Genomic DNA, 19,726 nt, shown 5'->3' on the forward strand with positions numbered 1-19,726 from the left:
CCTGTCAGGCTTTGACAGTTGGACTGAGTACTATACTTTTCATGGTTTGAAACACTTTCTTAGGATGTAGAGGGCTTAGTAAATGGTGCAAGTGGTGCTGCCCTCAGTCTGTCCCGTTATTACTAATGCTCTCTTTTATCACTTGATTATGCTGCTGTCTGCCAGGTTTTCCTCTCTCAAATGAAACACCTCTTCCTTTGTGCCACCTTGTACCACCCCACTTGATGGTATTAATTCTGAATAGCTCAGGAAGAAGGAAAAGAAGAGGGCCTCTATGTTTGAATGTAAAAATAAGAAAAAGGGAGTAAACATACTAATAGACCTCTATTTGATACATGTGTCAATAAAAAACCTTAACATTCTTTTGTCTCTTGTTGGTTGTTTCCTTCTCTAAAACAGCAAGCTTGGGCAACAGATGATGTAGCTCAGATTTATGATAAGTGTATTACAGAACTGGAACAGCATCTACATGCCATCCCACCAACTTTGGCCATGAACCCTCAAGCTCAGGCTCTTCGAAGTCTCTTGGAGGTTGTAGTTTTATCTCGGAACTCTCGGGATGCCATAGCTGCTCTTGGATTGCTCCAAAAGGTTGGTTCTTAAGCTATTACTTTTAGAAAATGCTAGGTGTGTAAACATTTATTGACCTGCGCCACTGTCTACATATTTATACAGTTAAGCTTAAGATTTCATAATATAAATCAAGTTCTATAAGTGGGTGATTTTTTTTTTTTCCAATGTAGAATGTAGTCGTAGCAGTTTTGAATGGTAAAATTGGAAATCTTTATTTTTTTCTTAAAGATATTCCTGAGATGTGATTTGAAGAAACTTTAAAAGCCCTTCACTTGTGTGTGTGTGTGTGTGTGTGTGTGTTTAAAAGACAGGGTCTTTCTCTGTCACCCAGGCTTGAGTGCAGTGACGTGATCATGGACTCAAGTGAGCCTCCCACTTTACCTTCTAGAGTAGCTGGGATTACAGGTGCGCACTGCCAAGCCAAGCTAATTTTTAATTTTTTTTGTAGAGACAGGTCTTGCTTTGTTGCCCAGGTTGTTCTCAATCTCCTGGGCTCAAGTGGCCTTCCCTCCTGAGCCTCCCAAAGCATTGACATTATAGGCATGAGCCACTGAGCCCAGCTGCCCTTTAGATTTTGAGGGACAAGTTGATCCAAGAATTTGGATCAGGGTAGGTAGGGAGCCCTGGGTTTTAACTACAGCAGAGCCTTTTATGACAATTAAGAGCACAGAATGAACTAAAACCAGATAGAATTTAGAGTGTGTGTGATAGGCAACTGAAGGGGATGTTTGGAGAGTGGAAAGGACAGGGAGGCTTTGGAAGGTATTTGGTACTTGGCATTATGATTTGGTTTCTGGCTGTGATAGTTGGGCCAAGCACCATATTTTCCATGGGTCTGAACACTTTCTTTCTCCCATAGGCTGTAGAGGGCTTACTAGATGCCACAAGTGGTGCTGATGCTGACCTGCTGCTGCGCTACAGGGAATGCCACCTCTTGGTACTAAAAGCTCTGCAGGATGGCCGGGCATATGGGTCTCCATGGTGCAACAAACAGATCACAAGGTCAGTAGCCATCTTCGAAAAGTAGTGAGTATTGGATCTCAACTGCCTTTTGACATAGATAGTACTATTTATGTCCAGGGGTTTCCCTTTTTTCTAGTAGGTAGGTGGGACACTTGGACTTCCTACTTCTGAGAGGTGAGAATTGTTAAGTAGTTGTTTTCCATCTGGTCTCTACCTTCTCCCCATGTTGGATATAGAAAACCAGTACCTTGTTTTGGGCAATAAATTGTAGGTCATTGTTTTAAAAGGTTTCAGTGATTTCTCAGAAGTAGTATTCATGTATAAGTATTTTAATGTCTTAAATGGAATCCTCTGTATCCTAGGTTTTGAAAGCAAAGCCTGGGCTATCTGTTCTATTTCATTACTGGCTGTTTTTAAATTTGGATACTGATTTACAGTTGAATCTCAAGACATTCTTAATTTGGAGCAAATTTCCATTGAGTACAATGGGAACTTTATACAGTATGGTTAAGCCTATATGAGTAAAGATACTGAACTTTTTCTAGGTGCCTAATTGAATGTCGGGATGAATATAAATATAATGTGGAGGCTGTGGAGCTGCTAATTCGCAATCATTTGGTTAATATGCAGCAGTATGATCTTCATCTAGCTCAGGTATGGAAGGAATTTACTTGCAAGGACAAAAGGACTCAGGGAAGTATGTTTGCTCTTAAGTGTTTTCCCTCTTAACGTTGTGTTTTCTGTGTTGCCAGTCAATGGAGAATGGCTTAAACTACATGGCTGTGGCATTCGCTATGCAGTTAGTAAAAATCCTGCTGGTGGATGAAAGGAGTGTTGCTCATGTTACTGAGGCAGATCTGTTCCACACCATTGAAACCCTCATGAGGATTAATGCTCATTCCAGAGGCAATGCTCCAGAAGGGTGAGGATGAAACACTTTGAGATCCCTGTGCATTTAGTAGTCTCCTAATATCTTTAGGGATGAATGTGCAGACTTACTAACATTACTTGTTACAACTGTTTTACCAACCACATATGGGTGGGTAGCTTTGGTAAGGGCCAATATTGTCACTTGAAGTATGAATGCTTAATTGACTGCCAAGTCTTCTTGGCACAGAGCAGTACATACGGTACCAGACTTAGTGTCAGAGTCCTGTGTTTAAGCCCTGGTCATGCCACTTAAAAGATTTCTGATTTTAGGCAAATTGACTCACCCTCCTTAAACCTATACTTTATAGAAAATGGGAATAATTTCTCAGAGAAGTAACGTAAAGAAAGCAAGAGAAGTAACGTAAAGAAAGCATGGTACATACTAGGCAAGCAGTGAATATTTGTTGACTCTGAACATCAGCTTCATTTAAATGAACACGTTTTTTGGGCAAGAAGTAGCTTAACTGAGGGCAGTCGTTTGCATGTTATGTGCTCATGAGCAAGTGGATAAGAGACTAAGGATAGTTTGGTTTCAGTGTGGAAGTGGTAAACCACTCTTGTGGTTGCTGTTAAATAAGTAAACTATACATCTGTATGTATGTAAAATCACAGCTATAGGTAGACTGATTTTCACCCTGGATTTATTGTACTAGATTGCCCCAGCTGATGGAAGTAGTGCGATCCAACTATGAAGCAATGATTGATCGTGCTCATGGAGGCCCAAACTTTATGATGCATTCTGGGATCTCTCAAGCCTCAGAGTATGATGACCCTCCAGGCCTGAGGGAGAAGGCAGAGTATCTTCTGAGGGAATGGGTGAATCTCTACCATTCAGCAGCAGCTGGCCGCGACAGTACCAAAGCTTTCTCGGCGTTTGTTGGACAGGTAGAGCTTTTGGAAAGAAAGGTGCTTTTTATTCAACATAAGTAGGGTGTGATGCCTCCAATATTAAAGCTCAGTATTACGTACCTGTGGTCAGACAGTTACCTCCATACTCATGCAAACCCAGTCATCATTGTATGGTTAAATTACAACCTGTTTTCTCATGGTTGATCACTAAGCAATAAAGGCAACATTCCCTCTCACCGTTGATTCTATATTCCATTTCAGTTGTCACAGCTACAAAGTACAATGGGTCAGATAATGAATAATGAAACTACAAAGTGTATTTTTACTAGCACTGATGGGACTGTGGGCTAATAAATATGTGAAATTCTCACAATAGCCCACATTAAAAAAAATGACAAAACAAAAATGCTTATTTAAATGGTAGAATGTTTTATTGTATTTTCTAATTTAAGTATCTACCTAAACATAGTGACATGTTCCTTTGGAAAATAATTTCCAGTGTTTTCATTAGATTTGATACAAATTGGACTTTGACTTAAAAGTGTTAGGAACAAAGCTTCTAGCTGAAAATCAGATTTGGCAGGAATGTTTGTGAATAGGATGAACAGGAAAAATGTCAGAACCGAGCCATAGTACCATTTAGCATTCTGTTTTTGATTGTCACTGGTTGCTTTCGGTGACTGTGAGGGAATCACACAATAAGTTCATGTGTCCTAATTATAACTTGGCAAGAGTGGTACTTTTCCTGAATTGACCTTGGAATTTCCTATATTAGAACTGTTGTAATTTTTCAGGGTGAGTTGTCTGCTTATTTCTGCAGATTGACCATTATATTTCTTCAGACTGAACTCAAAAGTTTTAGGTATATTGCTAAAGAAAGATTACAAATTAGGTCTCTTTTCAAATTAATGATAGTTGAATGTGGAAGAGCTGACTTCAGTTCTAGAAGTTATTTGAAATTAGGTTTACTTTTCAAAATGAATGTTACTCAGTAAATCATATGAGTATACTTCTCCCCTAAAAGAATCCAGGGAATTACAAAGCATACCCTACTGAAAAGTTACTACTGCATGTTTATAGTCTGATTTATAATTTGAATGGAAAAAATTGGAATCCATTGGTCTTTCTGATCATTACTATTTCATGGGTATGGATGTGGCACCTGTCTCAGCCCTTCCTGCTGGCTTATTTGCTCTCATTTCATCTTTCTCTTGAAAACGATAGTGTATTATACTTTTCTGTGCTGTTTTATATCCTTCTGAAAATTCTTTCCTTCTTGTGCTCCTACTTGACCATAGTACTCTGTCCTTATTCCTCAGTCACTTTTAGTTTTACAGATACCAATGTAGACAAAGTCCCTTTGCCATGCTGGCATTCTGTCCTGGTAGGGTACAGTATTATCATAGTCTAACCAATTAAGTTGTCTTTACTGTTTATCAGGGACAGTTAAGTTGTTTCAAAAATTTCAAGGTAACCTTGAAGTTTTTTTTTCTGAACTTGGTTTCTCTGTTTAGTAAGTACTGACCTGTTCTTCCTCTGTAGCCTTAATGCGTATTTCACTGTTGTCTTTTTTGTTTGTTTGTTTTAAAGGGGTGAGGGGAACTAGCCAAATAACATTCCCGCTGTGCTTCACTTGTAATTCATATGTCATATAGTTTCTAATTTTTCCTTTCTTTTAAATAAACTTGTGTTTCCCATATTATTTTAACTTAATATAACATTTTATTACATTAAAATATCTAGATCAGATTTGTGTGTATTTCCATTTGGTACTTACCTATTGTACAAATTATTGATTTTTCTGGGGGTAGCTTGTTGGAGTTTTAAAAGCTTTGTTACTAAGTTAGTTTGAGGAAATTATCTTCAAATCCTTGAGAAGTAAATTACCTTAAATTCTGTGTGAAATAAAATATATGCAATTTAGTCTCCTCTTTTGGAGTCCACGATGTCTTAATATGACTTAAAGATACGAACAGTTGGTTTTGTTTGCATGGTTAATTTTCCAAATTATTTGGTGGGGACCTACTGTTCAAAATTGCCATGATAATCTGTCTGTCAGTTTCCATCTTCCCTGTTCTACATTAAACTTAAAACTGGAGGAATTCTGTCATGGCACCTTAATGGGAAAATAATTCTGATAATACGTTTATTACAATGTAAGAATTAGAAATATGACAGTAGGAACAAATGAGAATCTCTCTTAAGCATGAAAATTAAAAGCATATCAGGTTTATTTGTGTGTGTTATCTCATTGTGTCTTTATTTTTTGTTCCTGTGGTAGATGCACCAGCAAGGAATACTGAAGACCGATGATCTCATAACAAGGTTCTTTCGTCTGTGTACTGAAATGTGTGTTGAAATCAGTTACCGTGCTCAGGCTGAGCAGCAGCACAATCCTGCTGCTAATCCCACCATGATCCGAGCCAAGTGCTATCACAACCTGGATGCCTTTGTTCGACTCATTGCACTGCTCGTGAAACACTCAGGGGAGGCCACCAACACTGTCACAAAGATTAATCTGCTGAACAAGGTCTGAAATCCTTTCTTGCCTTAGTCTTGGTCTACATCAGTGGGATTTTTTTTTTTTTTTTTTTTTTGAGAGAGTCTCACTCTGTCACCCAGGCTGGAGTGCCTCCCAAGTAGCTGGGAATATAGGCATAAGCCACGATGCCTGGAGCTTTTCTATTTTTAGTAGAGACAGGGTCTCACCATGTTGCCCAAGCGGGTCTCAAACACCTGGTCTCAAGTGATCCACCTGCCTTGGCTTCCCAGAGTGCTAGGATTATGGGCATGAACCACCTTGCTTGGCCACATCAGTGGTTTCTTTCTTTCTTTCTTTCTTTTTTTTTTTGAAACGGAGTCTCACTCTGTCGCCCAGGCTGGAGTGCAGTGGTGTGATCTCGGCTCACTGCAAACTCTGCCTCCTAGATTTGTATCTGCCTCCTCTCTACACCATTCTCCTGCCTCAGCCTCGCGAGTAGCTGGGACTACAGGCACTCACCACCACGCCCGGCGAATTTTTTTGTATTTTTTGTTTTGTTTGTTTTATGTTTTTTGAGACGGAGTCTCATTCTGTCACCCAGGTTGGAGTGCAGTGGCGCGATCTCGGCTCACTGCAAGCTCTGCCTCCCAGGTTCACACCATTCTCCTGCCTCAGCCTCCCGAGTAGCTGGGATTATAGGCGCCCACCACTGTGCCCTGCTAATTTTCTGTATTTTTAGTAGAGACGGGGTTTCACCGTGTTAGCCAGGACGATCTTGATCTCCCGACCTCGTGATCCGCCAGCCTCGGCCTCCCAGAGTGCTGGGATTACAGGCGTGAACCACCAAGCTGGGTCACATCAGTGGTTCTTAACCCTGTTTGAGTCCCTCAAGTGATCTGCCTGCCTCGGCTTCCCAAAGTGCTGGGATTACAGGCATGAGCCACCATGCCTGGCCACATCAGTGGTTCTTAACCCTATTGAGGCCAACCCTTCCCCAAAACATTTTGTTAACGCCTCTTTTCTGTCCTGAAATTAAATTTGTAGATAATATGTAAACATATCTGCTCTGTCTTAGAAACAGAATATAGTGCCTTAACAGAAACACAAAAAGAGATCATAATGTATTTCAGTATGTTAATGCTTGGTAGTGACTACAGTATGAATTTGCCCCATACACAGAATCACTGTGAGTGGGTGGCTAGAAGTGCCCCCTGCTGATAGATTGGCAACTCAAGTATGTGAGTGACATTAGTCATTGGCTTGTTTACACAGTGGAGTTCTTGGAAATCTGAATATTAAAGCAGTGCAAAAATACGTGTAAAAATGGACTTTGATTTTGGATTTGGGAAATTAGAGATGTGTTCTTCAAGCCCCTCACTGTTCAGTGGGCAAGTCAAGTGGAATGAGATCTCTGCAGCCTAACAGCTTTCCTGGCCCCTGCCTACTAAATGCCAAGATAAGTGTACATCATTGCCACATGTCAACTTCATGTCAGACCAGACAAATTAGATTGTTATATTGTGTTAACATGGTGAAATGTAAGGGGGCCTTGCTGATTTCTAGAGCTGAAAAACCACTGGGTGTTTGTAGAGAGTATTCAGGTATGGTCCAAGGATGTTGAAATTCAAAGAAACATACAAAACACTGAAGGCGGAGTCAGACCAATTTATGGCTTCATGGGCTACCGGCATGTAATTTTATATTCAAATTGTATATATGCTTTATTTTAATGTTGGGTTTAAGAATGCAAAGTTTAAAAAGCATGACATCAAAGTGGTGAGTGAATTATCTGAATGATTTACAAGCTCTAATTTGTGTTTTATATAGGTCCTTGGTATAGTAGTGGGAGTTCTCCTTCAGGATCATGATGTTCGTCAGAGTGAATTTCAGCAGCTTCCCTACCATCGAATTTTTATCATGCTTCTCTTGGAACTCAATGCACCTGAGCATGTGTTGGAAACCATTAATTTCCAGACACTTACAGCTTTCTGGTGAGTATTGCGTTTGAGGTTTTGTGTTAAGGTTTGCTGGATTAATACAGTAAAATTTGGGGAGTAGAACCCTCGAGCATTTTGAGCCTACGTTCATGTGCTGTTCACCGTATTTAAGTTGGACTGTGCTTCTGACTAAGGTTTTTCTTCTTTCAGCAATACATTCCACATCTTGAGGCCTACCAAAGCTCCTGGCTTTGTATATGCCTGGCTTGAACTGATTTCTCATCGGATATTTATTGCAAGAATGCTGGCACATACGCCACAGCAGAAGGTGTGGCTGCAGTTTATCTCCTGTAGATGAAGACTATAACTACCTGGGCTTATTTATTAGCATTGCCTATAGATTTCTGTTAGTCATTTAGTAGTAATTGTACTTCTTCCAAACTTAGTTGGGAATTCTATTTAGTGTTCACTCAAGTCAAGTACTTGACTGCCTCTGCCTGAAAGCCATTCTTCAGTGATTAGGTGTTGCTGCTTCAAGGTTGTGGGCCACCTGTGTCAGTCTTGCAAGTTTTTTAAAATTGTTTTTTCCTTTCTTTTAAAATGTTTTGCTTCTTTATACACAGGAATGATTTATTTTACATATTTGTCAGTTAAGGGTTTTTTTTGGGTGGTAGGGGTGTTGTTTTTAAAGTTGAAATCCGTGTGTGCCCTCATAAATATCTGAATAAATCTCTGGGTAATAGGGCTCTGGAGCTTGTTGATTTTACAGACTCTCACTTTAAATGTGGAAGGCTCTCAAACTAAGGTTGAGGACTACTGGGCTACGTTATTTTGAAGGATTATGATCCAGTTCTATTTAAAAGTTCTTTATCTAATTGGTAATACAACACAGTTAACATGAGAAGTTTTTTCCTCTCATCTTGGAATTAAATTGGCAAATGAGTACTGCAGCAAGTACCATTCTTTGGCCCCTCAGATCAGAAGAAATGTGACTGCTATGTAATGGAGTGAACTTGACAAAGAAGGTGAAATAGCTCTTAAATGAAGTTGGTTTTGTTTGGTAGAGAAGGGTATTCCAGGAGGAAGAAACACAACATATTAAAAACAGTTATCCAAGAATTAATTGAACATAATTGGTATAGTTGGGGGAGGGTGAGCAGGCTGACTTTGGCTGAAAAATAGAGAATTCATGTTGTGGACTCAATAAGGTTATTTGCGAAGAGTTGAGGAGTTGAAAGAGGGAAAAGAAATGGCCGAGACTTAATAAGGAATTAAGAAAACACATTTCTAGTTGTCAGTTTCTGCAGTTGACTGTTTTGTGTTCTATCAAAAGTTTTTTTGAATTTTTAAATTTTGCCTCAGGTACACAGGGACCATTATGTCTTGAAATCTCTGGAGCCAGTTTGTTTCAAATATTATTTTCCACTATCTCCGTAATAACTTGGTCCTTTTTAATCTTTTTAATGCCAATCTTTTTTCTTTTCTTTTCTTTTCTTTTCTTTTTTTTTTTGAGACGGAGTTTTGCTCTTGTTGTGTAGGCTGGAGTGCAGTGCCGCAACCTCGGCTCACTGCAACCTCTGCCTCCCAGGTTGAAGTAATTCTCATGCCTCAGCCTCTGGAGTAGGTGAGATTACAGGTGACCACCACCATGCCTGGCTAATTTTTTGTATTTATAGTAGAGACAGGGTTTCAACATGTTGGCCAGGCTGGTCGCGAACTCCTGACTTCAGGTGATCCAACGGCAGTCAGCCTCCCAGAGTGCTGGTATTACAGGCGTGAGCCACTGTGCCTGACCTTTAATGCTGATCTTTAGTAGAGGTACTTTTAAGAAGTTAAGTCAGTGTAGCTGCTTGGGCAGCTTGTAGTGGCTGAAAAACAGCTGAGTATAATTATGACTCATACATTTATTTCTTTCAGGGGTGGCCTATGTATGCACAGCTACTGATTGATTTATTCAAATATTTAGCGCCTTTCCTTAGAAATGTGGAACTCACCAAACCTATGCAAATCCTCTACAAGGTAATTAACTTGGATTTATTACAAATTAAAATAACAGATCTTAAAAATACACTTTAGGAATCTGAGGCCTTATTTTCATTTTATTAAGCCTTTAAGGCAAGACATACATTCAGAAAAGTGTAAAAACCAAGTGTACTTGCATAATCAGCACCCAGATTGTACAGTGTTTGTATGTTCAACTTTAGAAGATACTACAGTTTTATAAAGTGTTTGTATCAGTTTACACTTTTAAGCAGCACAGAGGAGTTACTCCTTTTCCCACATCTTGCCATACCTGGTATTGTCTGTTTTTCATTTTAGCCATTTTGGCAGTTGTATTGTGAGATCTCATTGTGGATTTAATTTCCTTGGTGATTTATCTTTTTTTTTTTTTTTTTTTTTGGGGAGACAGTCTTACTCCGAAACCCAGGCTGGAGTGCAGTGGCGCGATCTCAGCTTACTGTAACCTCTGCCTCCCAGGTTCAAGTGGTTCTTGTGCCTCAGCCTCCCTAGTAGCGGAGACTACAGGCATGTGCCAGCACGCCTGGCTAATTTTTTGTATTTTTAGTAGACATGGGGTCTCATCACGTTGGCTACACTTGTCTCAAACTCCGGACCTTAAGTGATCGGTCCGCCTCAGCCTCCTGAAGTGCTGGGATTACAGGCCTGAGCCACTGCACCCAGCCTCCTTGATGATTTCTTAATGAGGTTTTCATGTGTAGATCAGCCATGGATATCACCTTTTTGTGGTGCTCCTCTTCCAGTCTTGGCTCTTGTTTGTATTTTTATTTATTAAATAATTCTTTATATGTTTTAAATGCAAGCCCTTTGTTACTGTTTATTCAAACATCTCCCATTCTCACAGCTTGCCCTTTTACTCCCTTAAAGGGGAGGTGTCTTTTGAGGATCAGAAGCTTTAAAATTTATTGTAGTCAAAATTGCAGATTTTTAAACTTCTATTAAAAGTTGCTTTTTGTGACTTGCGTAGGAAATCTTTGCATGTCTCAATATGCTAAGGTGTTCTATTTTCCACCTATCTGAATTGTCAGATTTGTGAGCATAAAATCATTGAATGTTCTGAAACTATTTTTTATGACTGTAGGATCTGTAATGTGTCACTCCTCACATTAATGATTTTTGTGTTTTCTCTTGTCAGTCTTGGTTAGGGTTTATCAATTTATTTTTTCTAATAACGATCTTGGGCTTTGATTTTCTCCCTTTCGGTACTTTAAAAAATTAATTATACGCTTTTACTCTGCTTTGATTTTTATTTATTTATTTTTTTTTTTTTTGAAGCTTCTGAAGATAGATGCTTACATCATTGTATCTTTGTTTTTTGTCTAGTCTCCTCTTCCAGCATATTCATTTCAGCCTGTAAACTCCTGATGCCTAGTTTTTCGTCATACCTAAATGGAAATATTTGATAAATCGTCTGTGATAATGTTAATTAAAGCCTAAAACTTTTAAAGAAATGTTACTAAAGTATACTTTATTCTTTTTTGGGGGGGCGTCGCTTAACGTTATAATAGGAAAACGTTACTCCATTTTCCTTAGTGTGGAAATATTTTTCTTGTTTTTTAAAAATAGGGCACTTTAAGAGTGCTGCTGGTTCTTTTGCATGATTTCCCAGAGTTCCTTTGTGATTACCATTATGGGTTCTGTGATGTGATCCCACCTAATTGTATCCAGTTAAGAAATTTGATCCTGAGTGCCTTTCCAAGAAACATGAGGCTCCCTGACCCATTCACTCCTAATCTAAAGGTAAGGTTCTAACTAGTTAAAGGAAAACTTGTGTCTTAGTATTTCAGTCCTTTCTCTGATAAGTAGACTGTTATGCACTTCCCTACCCACATAACATGAACATTGTTAAGGGTACTATTTAAAGGAAATACCATGTTATTAAGCCTGATATAGGGTATGATATTGTTGCTATTGCTGTTGCTAGTGAATATTGATTCACAGCCTTTTTCTAGTTGCTAGTTTTCATATTAATTTTGATATTAAATTTAGCTCTATTTACAGAACCCCAGCTTAGGTGTTGGGGCAGTCATTTGCTGGGTGTGCCCCCCATGGCAAAGAATTGCAGAACAAACAGACTTTTGTAATCTTTTTCTTTTTTTGAGGCAGTCTTACTCTGTGACCCAGGCTGGAGTGCAGTGGCGCAATCTTGGCTCACTGCAACCTCCCCTTCGCTGGTTCAAGCTATTCTCCTGCCTCAGCCTCCCAAGTAGCTGGGATTATGGGCACGCGCCACCACACTTGGCTAATTTTTGTATGTGTTTAGTAGATACGGGGTTTCGCCTTGTTAGCCAGGTTGGTTTCAAGCTCCTGACCTCAAGTGATCTGCCTGCCTTGGCCTCCTAAAGTGCTGGGATTACAGGTGTAAGCCACCACGCCCTGCCATAGTCTCCATATTTCACAGTTTTGTGTGTCTGTGTGCTTGTGCAGTTGTTCCTTGGTCCCTTGCTATTCTTGGAGGATTGGTTCTAGGACCCACTGGGACACCGAATTTTAAGTAAGCTTAAGTCTCGTATGTAAAGTGGCATATAACCTTTGCGTATCCCCTTAAATGATCTGTATTGCTTATGATACCTAATGTAGTGTAATGCTATTATGGAAATAACTATTTTAAACTATGTTAGTAACTTACTAAAATTTGTGCTTTTTAATTGTTGTATTATTTTGTTATTTATTTGAGACGGAGTCTCGCTCTTTTGCCCAGGCTGAAGTGCAGTGGCGCAATCTCAGTTCACTGCAACCTCTGCCTCATGGGGTCCAGTGATTTTCCTGCCTCAGCCTCCCAAGCAGCTGGTACTATAGGTGCCCGCCACCATGCCTGGCTAATTTTTTTTTGTATTTTTAGTAGTGACGGGGTTTCACTAGTTGGCTAGGCTGGTCTCAAACTCCTGCCCTCATCATCTGCCTGCCCTGGCCTCCCAAAGTGCTGGGATTACAGGCATGAGCCACCACACCCGGCCTTTATTGTTGTATTATTTTTTATTGACCCCATCATCACCCTCCATATTTTCTATTTGAGGTTAATTGGATATGGGACCTAAGGGTATGGAGAACCCACTGTATTTTTTTAAGTCATTGGAATAAAGGAGAGAGAGGACCACTTAAAATCTCAACACCCTGACATGGCTACTATAGTTTGTTTGTTTAAGAGAGGGCGTTCTCGCTGTGTTGCCGAGACTGAAGGGCAGTGACTATTCACAGGTGCGAACATAGTGCACTTCAGCCTCAGGCTCCTGTGCTCAAGCTGTCCTCCTGCCTCAGCCTCCAGAGTAGCTGGGACTAGAGGTGCACACCACTAGAAGAGCCCAGCTATAGTTTAAATGTAGTCTCTACTCTGTCACATGCATTTTTTGTTTGTTTTTGTTTTGAGACAGAGTTTCGCTCGTTGCCCAGGCTGGAGTGCAATGGCACGATCTCTGGCTCACTGCAACCTCTGCCTCCTGGGTTCAAGCGATTCTCCTGCCTCAGCCTCCCAAGCAGCTGGGATTACAGGCACCACACCCAGCTAATTTTGTATTTTTAGTAGAGACGGGGTTTCTCTTTTTTTTTTTTTTTTTTTTGTGAGACGGAGTCTGGCTCTGTCGCCCAGGCTGGAGTGCGGTGGCCGGATCTCAGCTCACTGCAAGCTCCGCCTCCCAGGTTCACGCCATTCTCCTGCCTCCGCCTCCCAAGTAGCGGGGACTACAGGCGCCCGCCTCGTCGCCCGGCTAGTTTTTTGTATTCTTTAGTAGAGACGGGGTTTCACCGTATTAGCCAGGATGGTCTCGATCTCCTGACCTTGTGATCCGCGAGACGGGGTTTCTCTATGTTGGTCAGGGTGGTCTTGACCTCTGAACCGCAGGTGATCCACCTGCCTCAGCCTCCCAAAGTGCTGGGATTACAGGCGTGAGCTACCGCGCCCGGCTTCATTTTTTTTTTTTTTAAAAAGGAGTAAGTGTGATGTCTTGCTGGGGCTGCTTTTCAAAGACTCTTGGTGAATGAGGAATCTTATTCGGGATTATTATTTTGACATCCAAGTCCAGGAAAAGTCAGTCAGTTGTGCAAATTAGACCTTTCCCAAAAGGTGTCTTGCTTCTGGAAAGGAAAAACATTATGGAGTGAGAAATTTTTATCATTTTGTACCAAGGTTCTTCTAAAGAAAGAAAGACTGATTAAAGTAATAAAATGTGGCAGCTGTGCCCTTCAAGGCATTTATAGTGTATATAGTTTTAGAAAAAAAGTCCCATCACTTTTTAGCATAGATGTAATTTACTAATAAAAATGACTCTGCTTGTGATTCTTACATTTTATCTGTGGCAGGTGGACATGTTGAGTGAAATTAACATTGCTCCCCGGATTCTCACCAATTTCACTGGAGTAATGCCACCTCAGTTCAAAAAGGATTTGGATTCCTATCTTAAAACTCGATCACCAGTCACTTTTCTGTCTGATCTGCGCAGCAACCTACAGGTTAATTGGTTTGGCTTAAAACTCAGCTATGTCTTCCATAGAAAGCACTTTCTATGTATGGTTCTGTGTGTGGTCCATTTGGGAGTTAGTCTTTTATTGTCATTTCCATCAGTTGGGTGAGGTTAACTGGATTTATGTATTTTACTGGTTCATTTCATCAGTGATATTTTGCTACAGCTTTGGACGAGACAGCCCTATAAGAGTAGACCACTGACGGTCATTAGCTGTTGGTACTTCCAGGGTTTTTCTGAATATGTGGATGCTGATTTACTTTTCTCTGTAGGGTATTTTGAAAGTTATATATTTACAATCTGTATATGCCATGCAACTACAACTTTCTCTCCAAATCTTTAATTGACACAGTGCATATTTTGATTTTATAAACTTTAGAGTTGTGCCTTGAGTACAGTGATAGAAGCTTTGGCTTTCTGAGGGAAATCACATTTCTCTTACTGATACAACCACCTTTGGAGCATCTGTGTATTTGTTAAATAATCGCACAAATTCAAGCAAGTGAATCACCATAAATGTTCAGCCTTTCCATGAAGGTGTAAGAAGGGTTTAGAAATACTGGTGCTAGAATTGGTCCTCTGCAGGAGTAAGCATAAAGAGTTCTGTTTTGCTCATTTTAAGGTATCCAATGAACCTGGGAATCGCTACAACCTCCAGCTCATCAATGCACTGGTGCTCTATGTCGGGACTCAGGCCATTGCACACATCCACAACAAGGGCAGCACACCTTCAATGAGCACCATCACTCACTCAGCACACATGGATATCTTCCAGAATTTGGCTGTGGACTTGGACACTGAGGGTGAGTGAAGCCTGCCAGTTTTCAGAGTAGAGTTCTCTGTGCTTTTTGCTACAGTCTGATCACAAAAATGTAAAAATGCTTCAAGCCACAATAGTGGAGCAATGTTCTGTCAGTATATTTATTCACAGGTCTGGCTGATTATTTTATCTTTAATTGGACGTTATCTGCTCAGTGCAGAAAATACAAAAAAGCATAAAGGATTATCCAGAATTATGCAGTATCAGTTTTGTTGTATGTGACTGAAGTTTTTCAGTGTGAAAATAAACTTAAAGTCCCTTTAAACATAGGCTCTTGTTACATTGTTTTGTTAAGCTGCCTTATATAATAGCATTTTTATTGGTGCCTGTTTGGCAGGTATCTTGTTAAGTGTTCATGTATAAAGATTAATGAATAGGACTCTCCTGTTCTGCAGAAAGCTCACAGTATAACTCCTGTTGCAGGTTGCAGCTTTTCCGCTTGAGCTACATTTCTTTTGGTCCTCTATATTTATCTTATAGAGACCCCAGTTAGGTGCTAACTAGTTGTACAGTCCTGTCCAGTTTTTGCATACATATATTTTAGGGGGACACTACTCTTTAACTTTGCTTCTTGATTCTTGAGAGATACATTATTGTTGCATATATGCTGCATGCCTATATGTGGGACGGATTTAAGACAGCTTAAATTCAAGATATAACAAAATTGAATACCATCACTTCCAGAGCTCGGCAATAAAAGGACGGAAGCCTTTAGAGAAACATGTCACTGTGATAAACTCACAAACACGAGTAATGTCAAGCAGAGGCAGACAACCAAACCAAATTAAGATAATACTTACTCCAATGTAGTTTAGATTAATGGTTCTCAAAATGTAGGCTGGATACCCTTATGGTGTCAAGACCTTTTTAGGAGGGCTGTGAGGTCAAAATCTTTTTTTTTTTTTTAAAAAGCAATAGAGTCTTGCTCTTATCCAGGCTGGAAGGCAGTGGCGCAATATCGGCTCACCACAACTTCCGCCTCCTGGGTTCAAGCGATTCTCACACCTCAGCCCCCTGAGGAGCTGGGATTACAGGCACGTGCCACCACGCCCAGCTAATTTTTCTGTATTTTTAGCAGAGATGGGGTTTCACCATGTTGGCCAGGCTGTTCTTGAGTACCTCACCTCAAGCCATCCACTTGGCTCAGCCTCCCAAAGTGCTAGGATTACAGGCGTGAGCCACCCCGCCCAGCCCAAAACTGTTTTCATCATAAAACAACATTTACATGTTTGGGCCTATTCTGTCATGTGTACAGTTGAATTTCTCAGAGGTTACATGAAATACACTGTAACAAGTTGAACACAGAAGCAGAAATGAAAATCCAGTTGTCTTTTATTAAGCAAGACTTAGAGATCTGCAAAATGTAGAAAAAAGTAGTGATGAGTGTCACCAGAAAATAGTTCATGTTACTTATATTAGCATATAGTGGGTCTGTTTTTAAAAATGAATATTTAAAAAAACCTAATTTTTAATGTGGAAAATACTGAAATAAAACTCACAGAAATGAGAACTCTTCCGGGTCCCGAGAACCACTGCTTTAACACCAAAGATTAATTTGGAAGCCTCTGTCAGAAACCCAAACCCTAGCCAGTTAGAACTGTTTTCCCATGTTGGCCTTTCAGACTAAGTCAAGGTTTCTTAATTTCTAGGTCGCTATCTCTTTTTGAATGCAATTGCAAATCAGCTCCGGTACCCAAATAGCCACACTCACTACTTCAGTTGCACCATGCTGTACCTTTTTGCAGAGGCCAATACGGAAGCCATCCAAGAACAGATCACAAGGTAAGAAAGCAGCTTATTTTTTAAATGCTTCAAAAGGGTTTCCTTCATCTTAAATTCTTTTTTTTTTTTTTTTTTAATTCTCTATGCTTCAGTGTTCAGTGAAAATCTGTTGTTTGGTTGGTTTGGGGTTTTTTTTTTTTTCATTTATTATTATTATTATTTTTATTTATTTATTTATTTATTTTTGGAGATGGAGTGTTGCTCGGTCACTGAGTCTGGAATGCAGTGGTGCGATCTTGGCTCACTGCAACCTCCACCTCCCAGGTTCAAGCGATTCTCGTGCCTTAGCCTCTCAAGTAGCTGGGATTCCAGGCGCCCACCACCATGCCCAGCTAATTTTTGTATTTTAGTAGAGACGGGGTTTCACCATGTTGGCCAGGCTGGTCTTGAACTTCTGACCTCAAGTGATCCGCCCACCTCAGCTTCCCAAAATGCTGGCATTACAGGTGTGAGCCACTGCACCTGGCCTTCAGTGAAAATCTTTTACATGTCCAATAATGTGTTAAATGTGGGATACAATTGTGAGCAAAATGGTTGCTGCCCTCCTAATACTCATTCTGATTAACATGTATCACAAGTAGAGAATTATAAATCGTAATCATGGCTTAAATGAATAGTAGTTTACACCACAAGGCACATTTTGATTAAAGGTCAGGAGTTTCTCTGAGGTGGTGGTGATAACCAGTCCTAAATCATGCATGCCTATGGAAGACTGTGTTAAGGACCTTGGACTTTTTCTCATTACCTCTGGGTTGAAAGCAGTAGCAATAACAGGAAATAATAATAGTTAGGAAATAACAATAGTTAGGAACCTGTTGCCGAATCGCCTAGACTATATATATAGCATTAGAGAGATTGTGATATATATATGTATACACACACACAAACACTTTAAAAATTGGGCTAGACTCTTAAAACTTGCTCATTTGCCTAATAGTACCTATGATGCTAAATATGGTATTCCTTTGATTTGTGTACTAAAATTTAGTATCTTATTGGATGCTTAGATGATGATGATCCATTTTGTTTATATAAAGCTGCAGTAAGTCTCCTTGGGCTTGTAATCTTTGTTATGCTTCATATACAGTTCGTACGTGAAAGGATATAAAAGCCAATACTGGCATTCAGAAAAATTTTACCAATTTACACGTGCACTAGCAATGTTAGAATTCTTTTGAGACAGAGTCTCGCTTTGTTGCCCAGGCTGGAGTGCAGTGACTCAATGTCGGCTCTCTACAACCTCTTCCTCCTGGGTTCAAGCAATTCTCTGCCTCAGCCTCCTGAGTAGCTGGGATTATAGGCACCTGCCACGATGCCTGGCTAATTTGTTGCATTTTTAGTAGAGACGGGGGTCTCACCATCTTGGCCAGGCTGGTCTTGAACTCCTGACCTTGTGATCCACCCGTCTCGGCCTCCCAGAGTACTGGGATTACAGGCGTGAGCCACCACGTCCAGCCTGCAGTGTTAGAATTCTTATTTTCTATTTCCTTACTTTTCATTGAGAGTGAGCTTGCTTGCTTATTATTTGAGACAGTCTCTGTCGCCCAGGCTGGAGTATAGTGGCACGATCTCGGCCCACCACAACCTCCCACCTACCAGGTTCAAGTGATTCTCCTGCTTCAGCCTCCGACTGCTGGGATTACAGGCATGTGCCACCATGCCTAATTTTTGTATTTGTAGCAGAGACGTGGTTTCACTATATTGGCCAGGCTGGTCTTGAACTGCTAACCTCAGGCGATCCACCTGCCTCAGCCTCCCAAAGTGCTGGGATTACAGGCATGAGCCACTATGCCTGGCCTGGGAGCTCATTCTGGAAATTACTACTTTTTGTACTAACTTTGTGTGCCATGTACTCTGGGCTTTATGTGGCTTCCTCTCCCCCATCACCCCTTATTCTGAACAGCTCTGAGGTAGATACCATTATCTGCACTTTACATTAATACTAAGTCTTCTAGGGCTAAGAGCAAGGCTCAAACCCAGGTATTCCATCCCGTGCCATTTGGAGTATATTGATTAATCCACCTGTCTTTACTACTAAAGGTGAAAACTTTTGCCTGTGGTTTAATAATCAGGGAGAAGTTAGAAAAAAGGGTAATGGAAGAATAATCATGAATTTGTATGCTTCTCTGCATTAACTAGCTCTTTTCTCCCCTTTCCCAGAGTTCTCTTGGAACGGTTGATTGTAAATAGGCCACATCCTTGGGGTCTTCTTATTACCTTCATTGAGCTGATTAAAAACCCAGCATTTAAGTTCTGGAACCATGAATTTGTACACTGTGCCCCAGAAATCGAAAAGTGAGTTCAAATTAATTTTTAATTGTCTAGGAATGAGACTGGAGACTGAAAACCTTATTTGTCTCTAGGTTGGGTCAGTGATTAGTAGTTGAATGAGATGCAAGGTATTGTTAGGCCTACTCTTTAATCACAGATTTGTAACTGTCTTCATCCTTCAGGTTATTCCAGTCGGTCGCACAGTGCTGCATGGGACAGAAGCAGGCCCAGCAAGTAATGGAAGGGACAGGTGCCAGTTAGATGAAACTGCATCTCCGTTGTACGTCTGTCAGCCTAGAGGTCTCACTGCACTGAGTTCACAGACTGACTGAAGAATCCTTTCAGCTCTTCCTGACTTTCCCAGCCCTTTGGTTTGCGGGTATCTGCCCCAACTACTGTTGGGATCAGCCTCCTGTCTTATGTGGGCACGTTCCAAAGTTTAAATGCATTTTTTTGACTCTTGGCCAAAATTTAGAAGATGCTGTGAATATCATTTTGAACTTGTGTAAATACATGAAAGAGAAAACCTTTGTCTGGAACTTCTTGGCTTTGTGCAAGCTGTGTCCAAGGCAAGTACATAAACTGGTACCTTGTAATAAAGAGGCAGCTGATGCCATGCACTTGTCTGAGGGCATAGCTCCAT

At 40.4% G+C, this 19,726-nt stretch overlaps 1 protein-coding gene across 7 annotated transcripts in view; it reads left to right on the forward strand.

The window, feature by feature from the left end:
• The window catches only part of CNOT1 (CCR4-NOT transcription complex subunit 1), a 112,607-nt gene extending 92,985 nt beyond the window's left edge, over nucleotides 1–19,622 (forward strand). For 3 of the 7 annotated variants that reach the window (XM_030924797.1, XM_030924800.1, XM_030924799.1), the window contains exons 35-49: nucleotides 400–591; nucleotides 1,433–1,575; nucleotides 2,082–2,190; nucleotides 2,289–2,458; nucleotides 3,120–3,372; nucleotides 5,597–5,845; nucleotides 7,625–7,788; nucleotides 7,945–8,062; nucleotides 9,652–9,753; nucleotides 11,320–11,493; nucleotides 14,050–14,199; nucleotides 14,833–15,013; nucleotides 16,680–16,812; nucleotides 18,973–19,107; nucleotides 19,266–19,612. In XM_030924797.1, coding sequence (XP_030780657.1) covers nucleotides 400–591; nucleotides 1,433–1,575; nucleotides 2,082–2,190; nucleotides 2,289–2,458; nucleotides 3,120–3,372; nucleotides 5,597–5,845; nucleotides 7,625–7,788; nucleotides 7,945–8,062; nucleotides 9,652–9,753; nucleotides 11,320–11,493; nucleotides 14,050–14,199; nucleotides 14,833–15,013; nucleotides 16,680–16,812; nucleotides 18,973–19,107; nucleotides 19,266–19,344 — 2,352 coding nt within the window. In that variant the 3' untranslated portion in view covers nucleotides 19,345–19,612. Of the gene's footprint in view, nucleotides 1–399; nucleotides 592–1,432; nucleotides 1,576–2,081; nucleotides 2,191–2,288; nucleotides 2,459–3,119; nucleotides 3,373–5,596; nucleotides 5,846–7,069; nucleotides 7,594–7,624; nucleotides 7,789–7,944; nucleotides 8,063–9,651; nucleotides 9,754–11,319; nucleotides 11,494–14,049; nucleotides 14,200–14,832; nucleotides 15,014–16,679; nucleotides 16,813–18,972; nucleotides 19,108–19,265 lie in introns of those variants that run through there. The other 4 variants (XM_010378191.2, XM_010378193.2, XM_030924801.1 and 1 more) reach the window with 3 other exon arrangements.
• Nucleotides 19,623–19,726: the final 104 nt, after the last annotated feature.

This window comes from Rhinopithecus roxellana, chromosome 20 (genome assembly GCF_007565055.1).
Source record: "Rhinopithecus roxellana isolate Shanxi Qingling chromosome 20, ASM756505v1, whole genome shotgun sequence".
NCBI lineage: Eukaryota > Metazoa > Chordata > Mammalia > Primates > Cercopithecidae > Rhinopithecus > Rhinopithecus roxellana.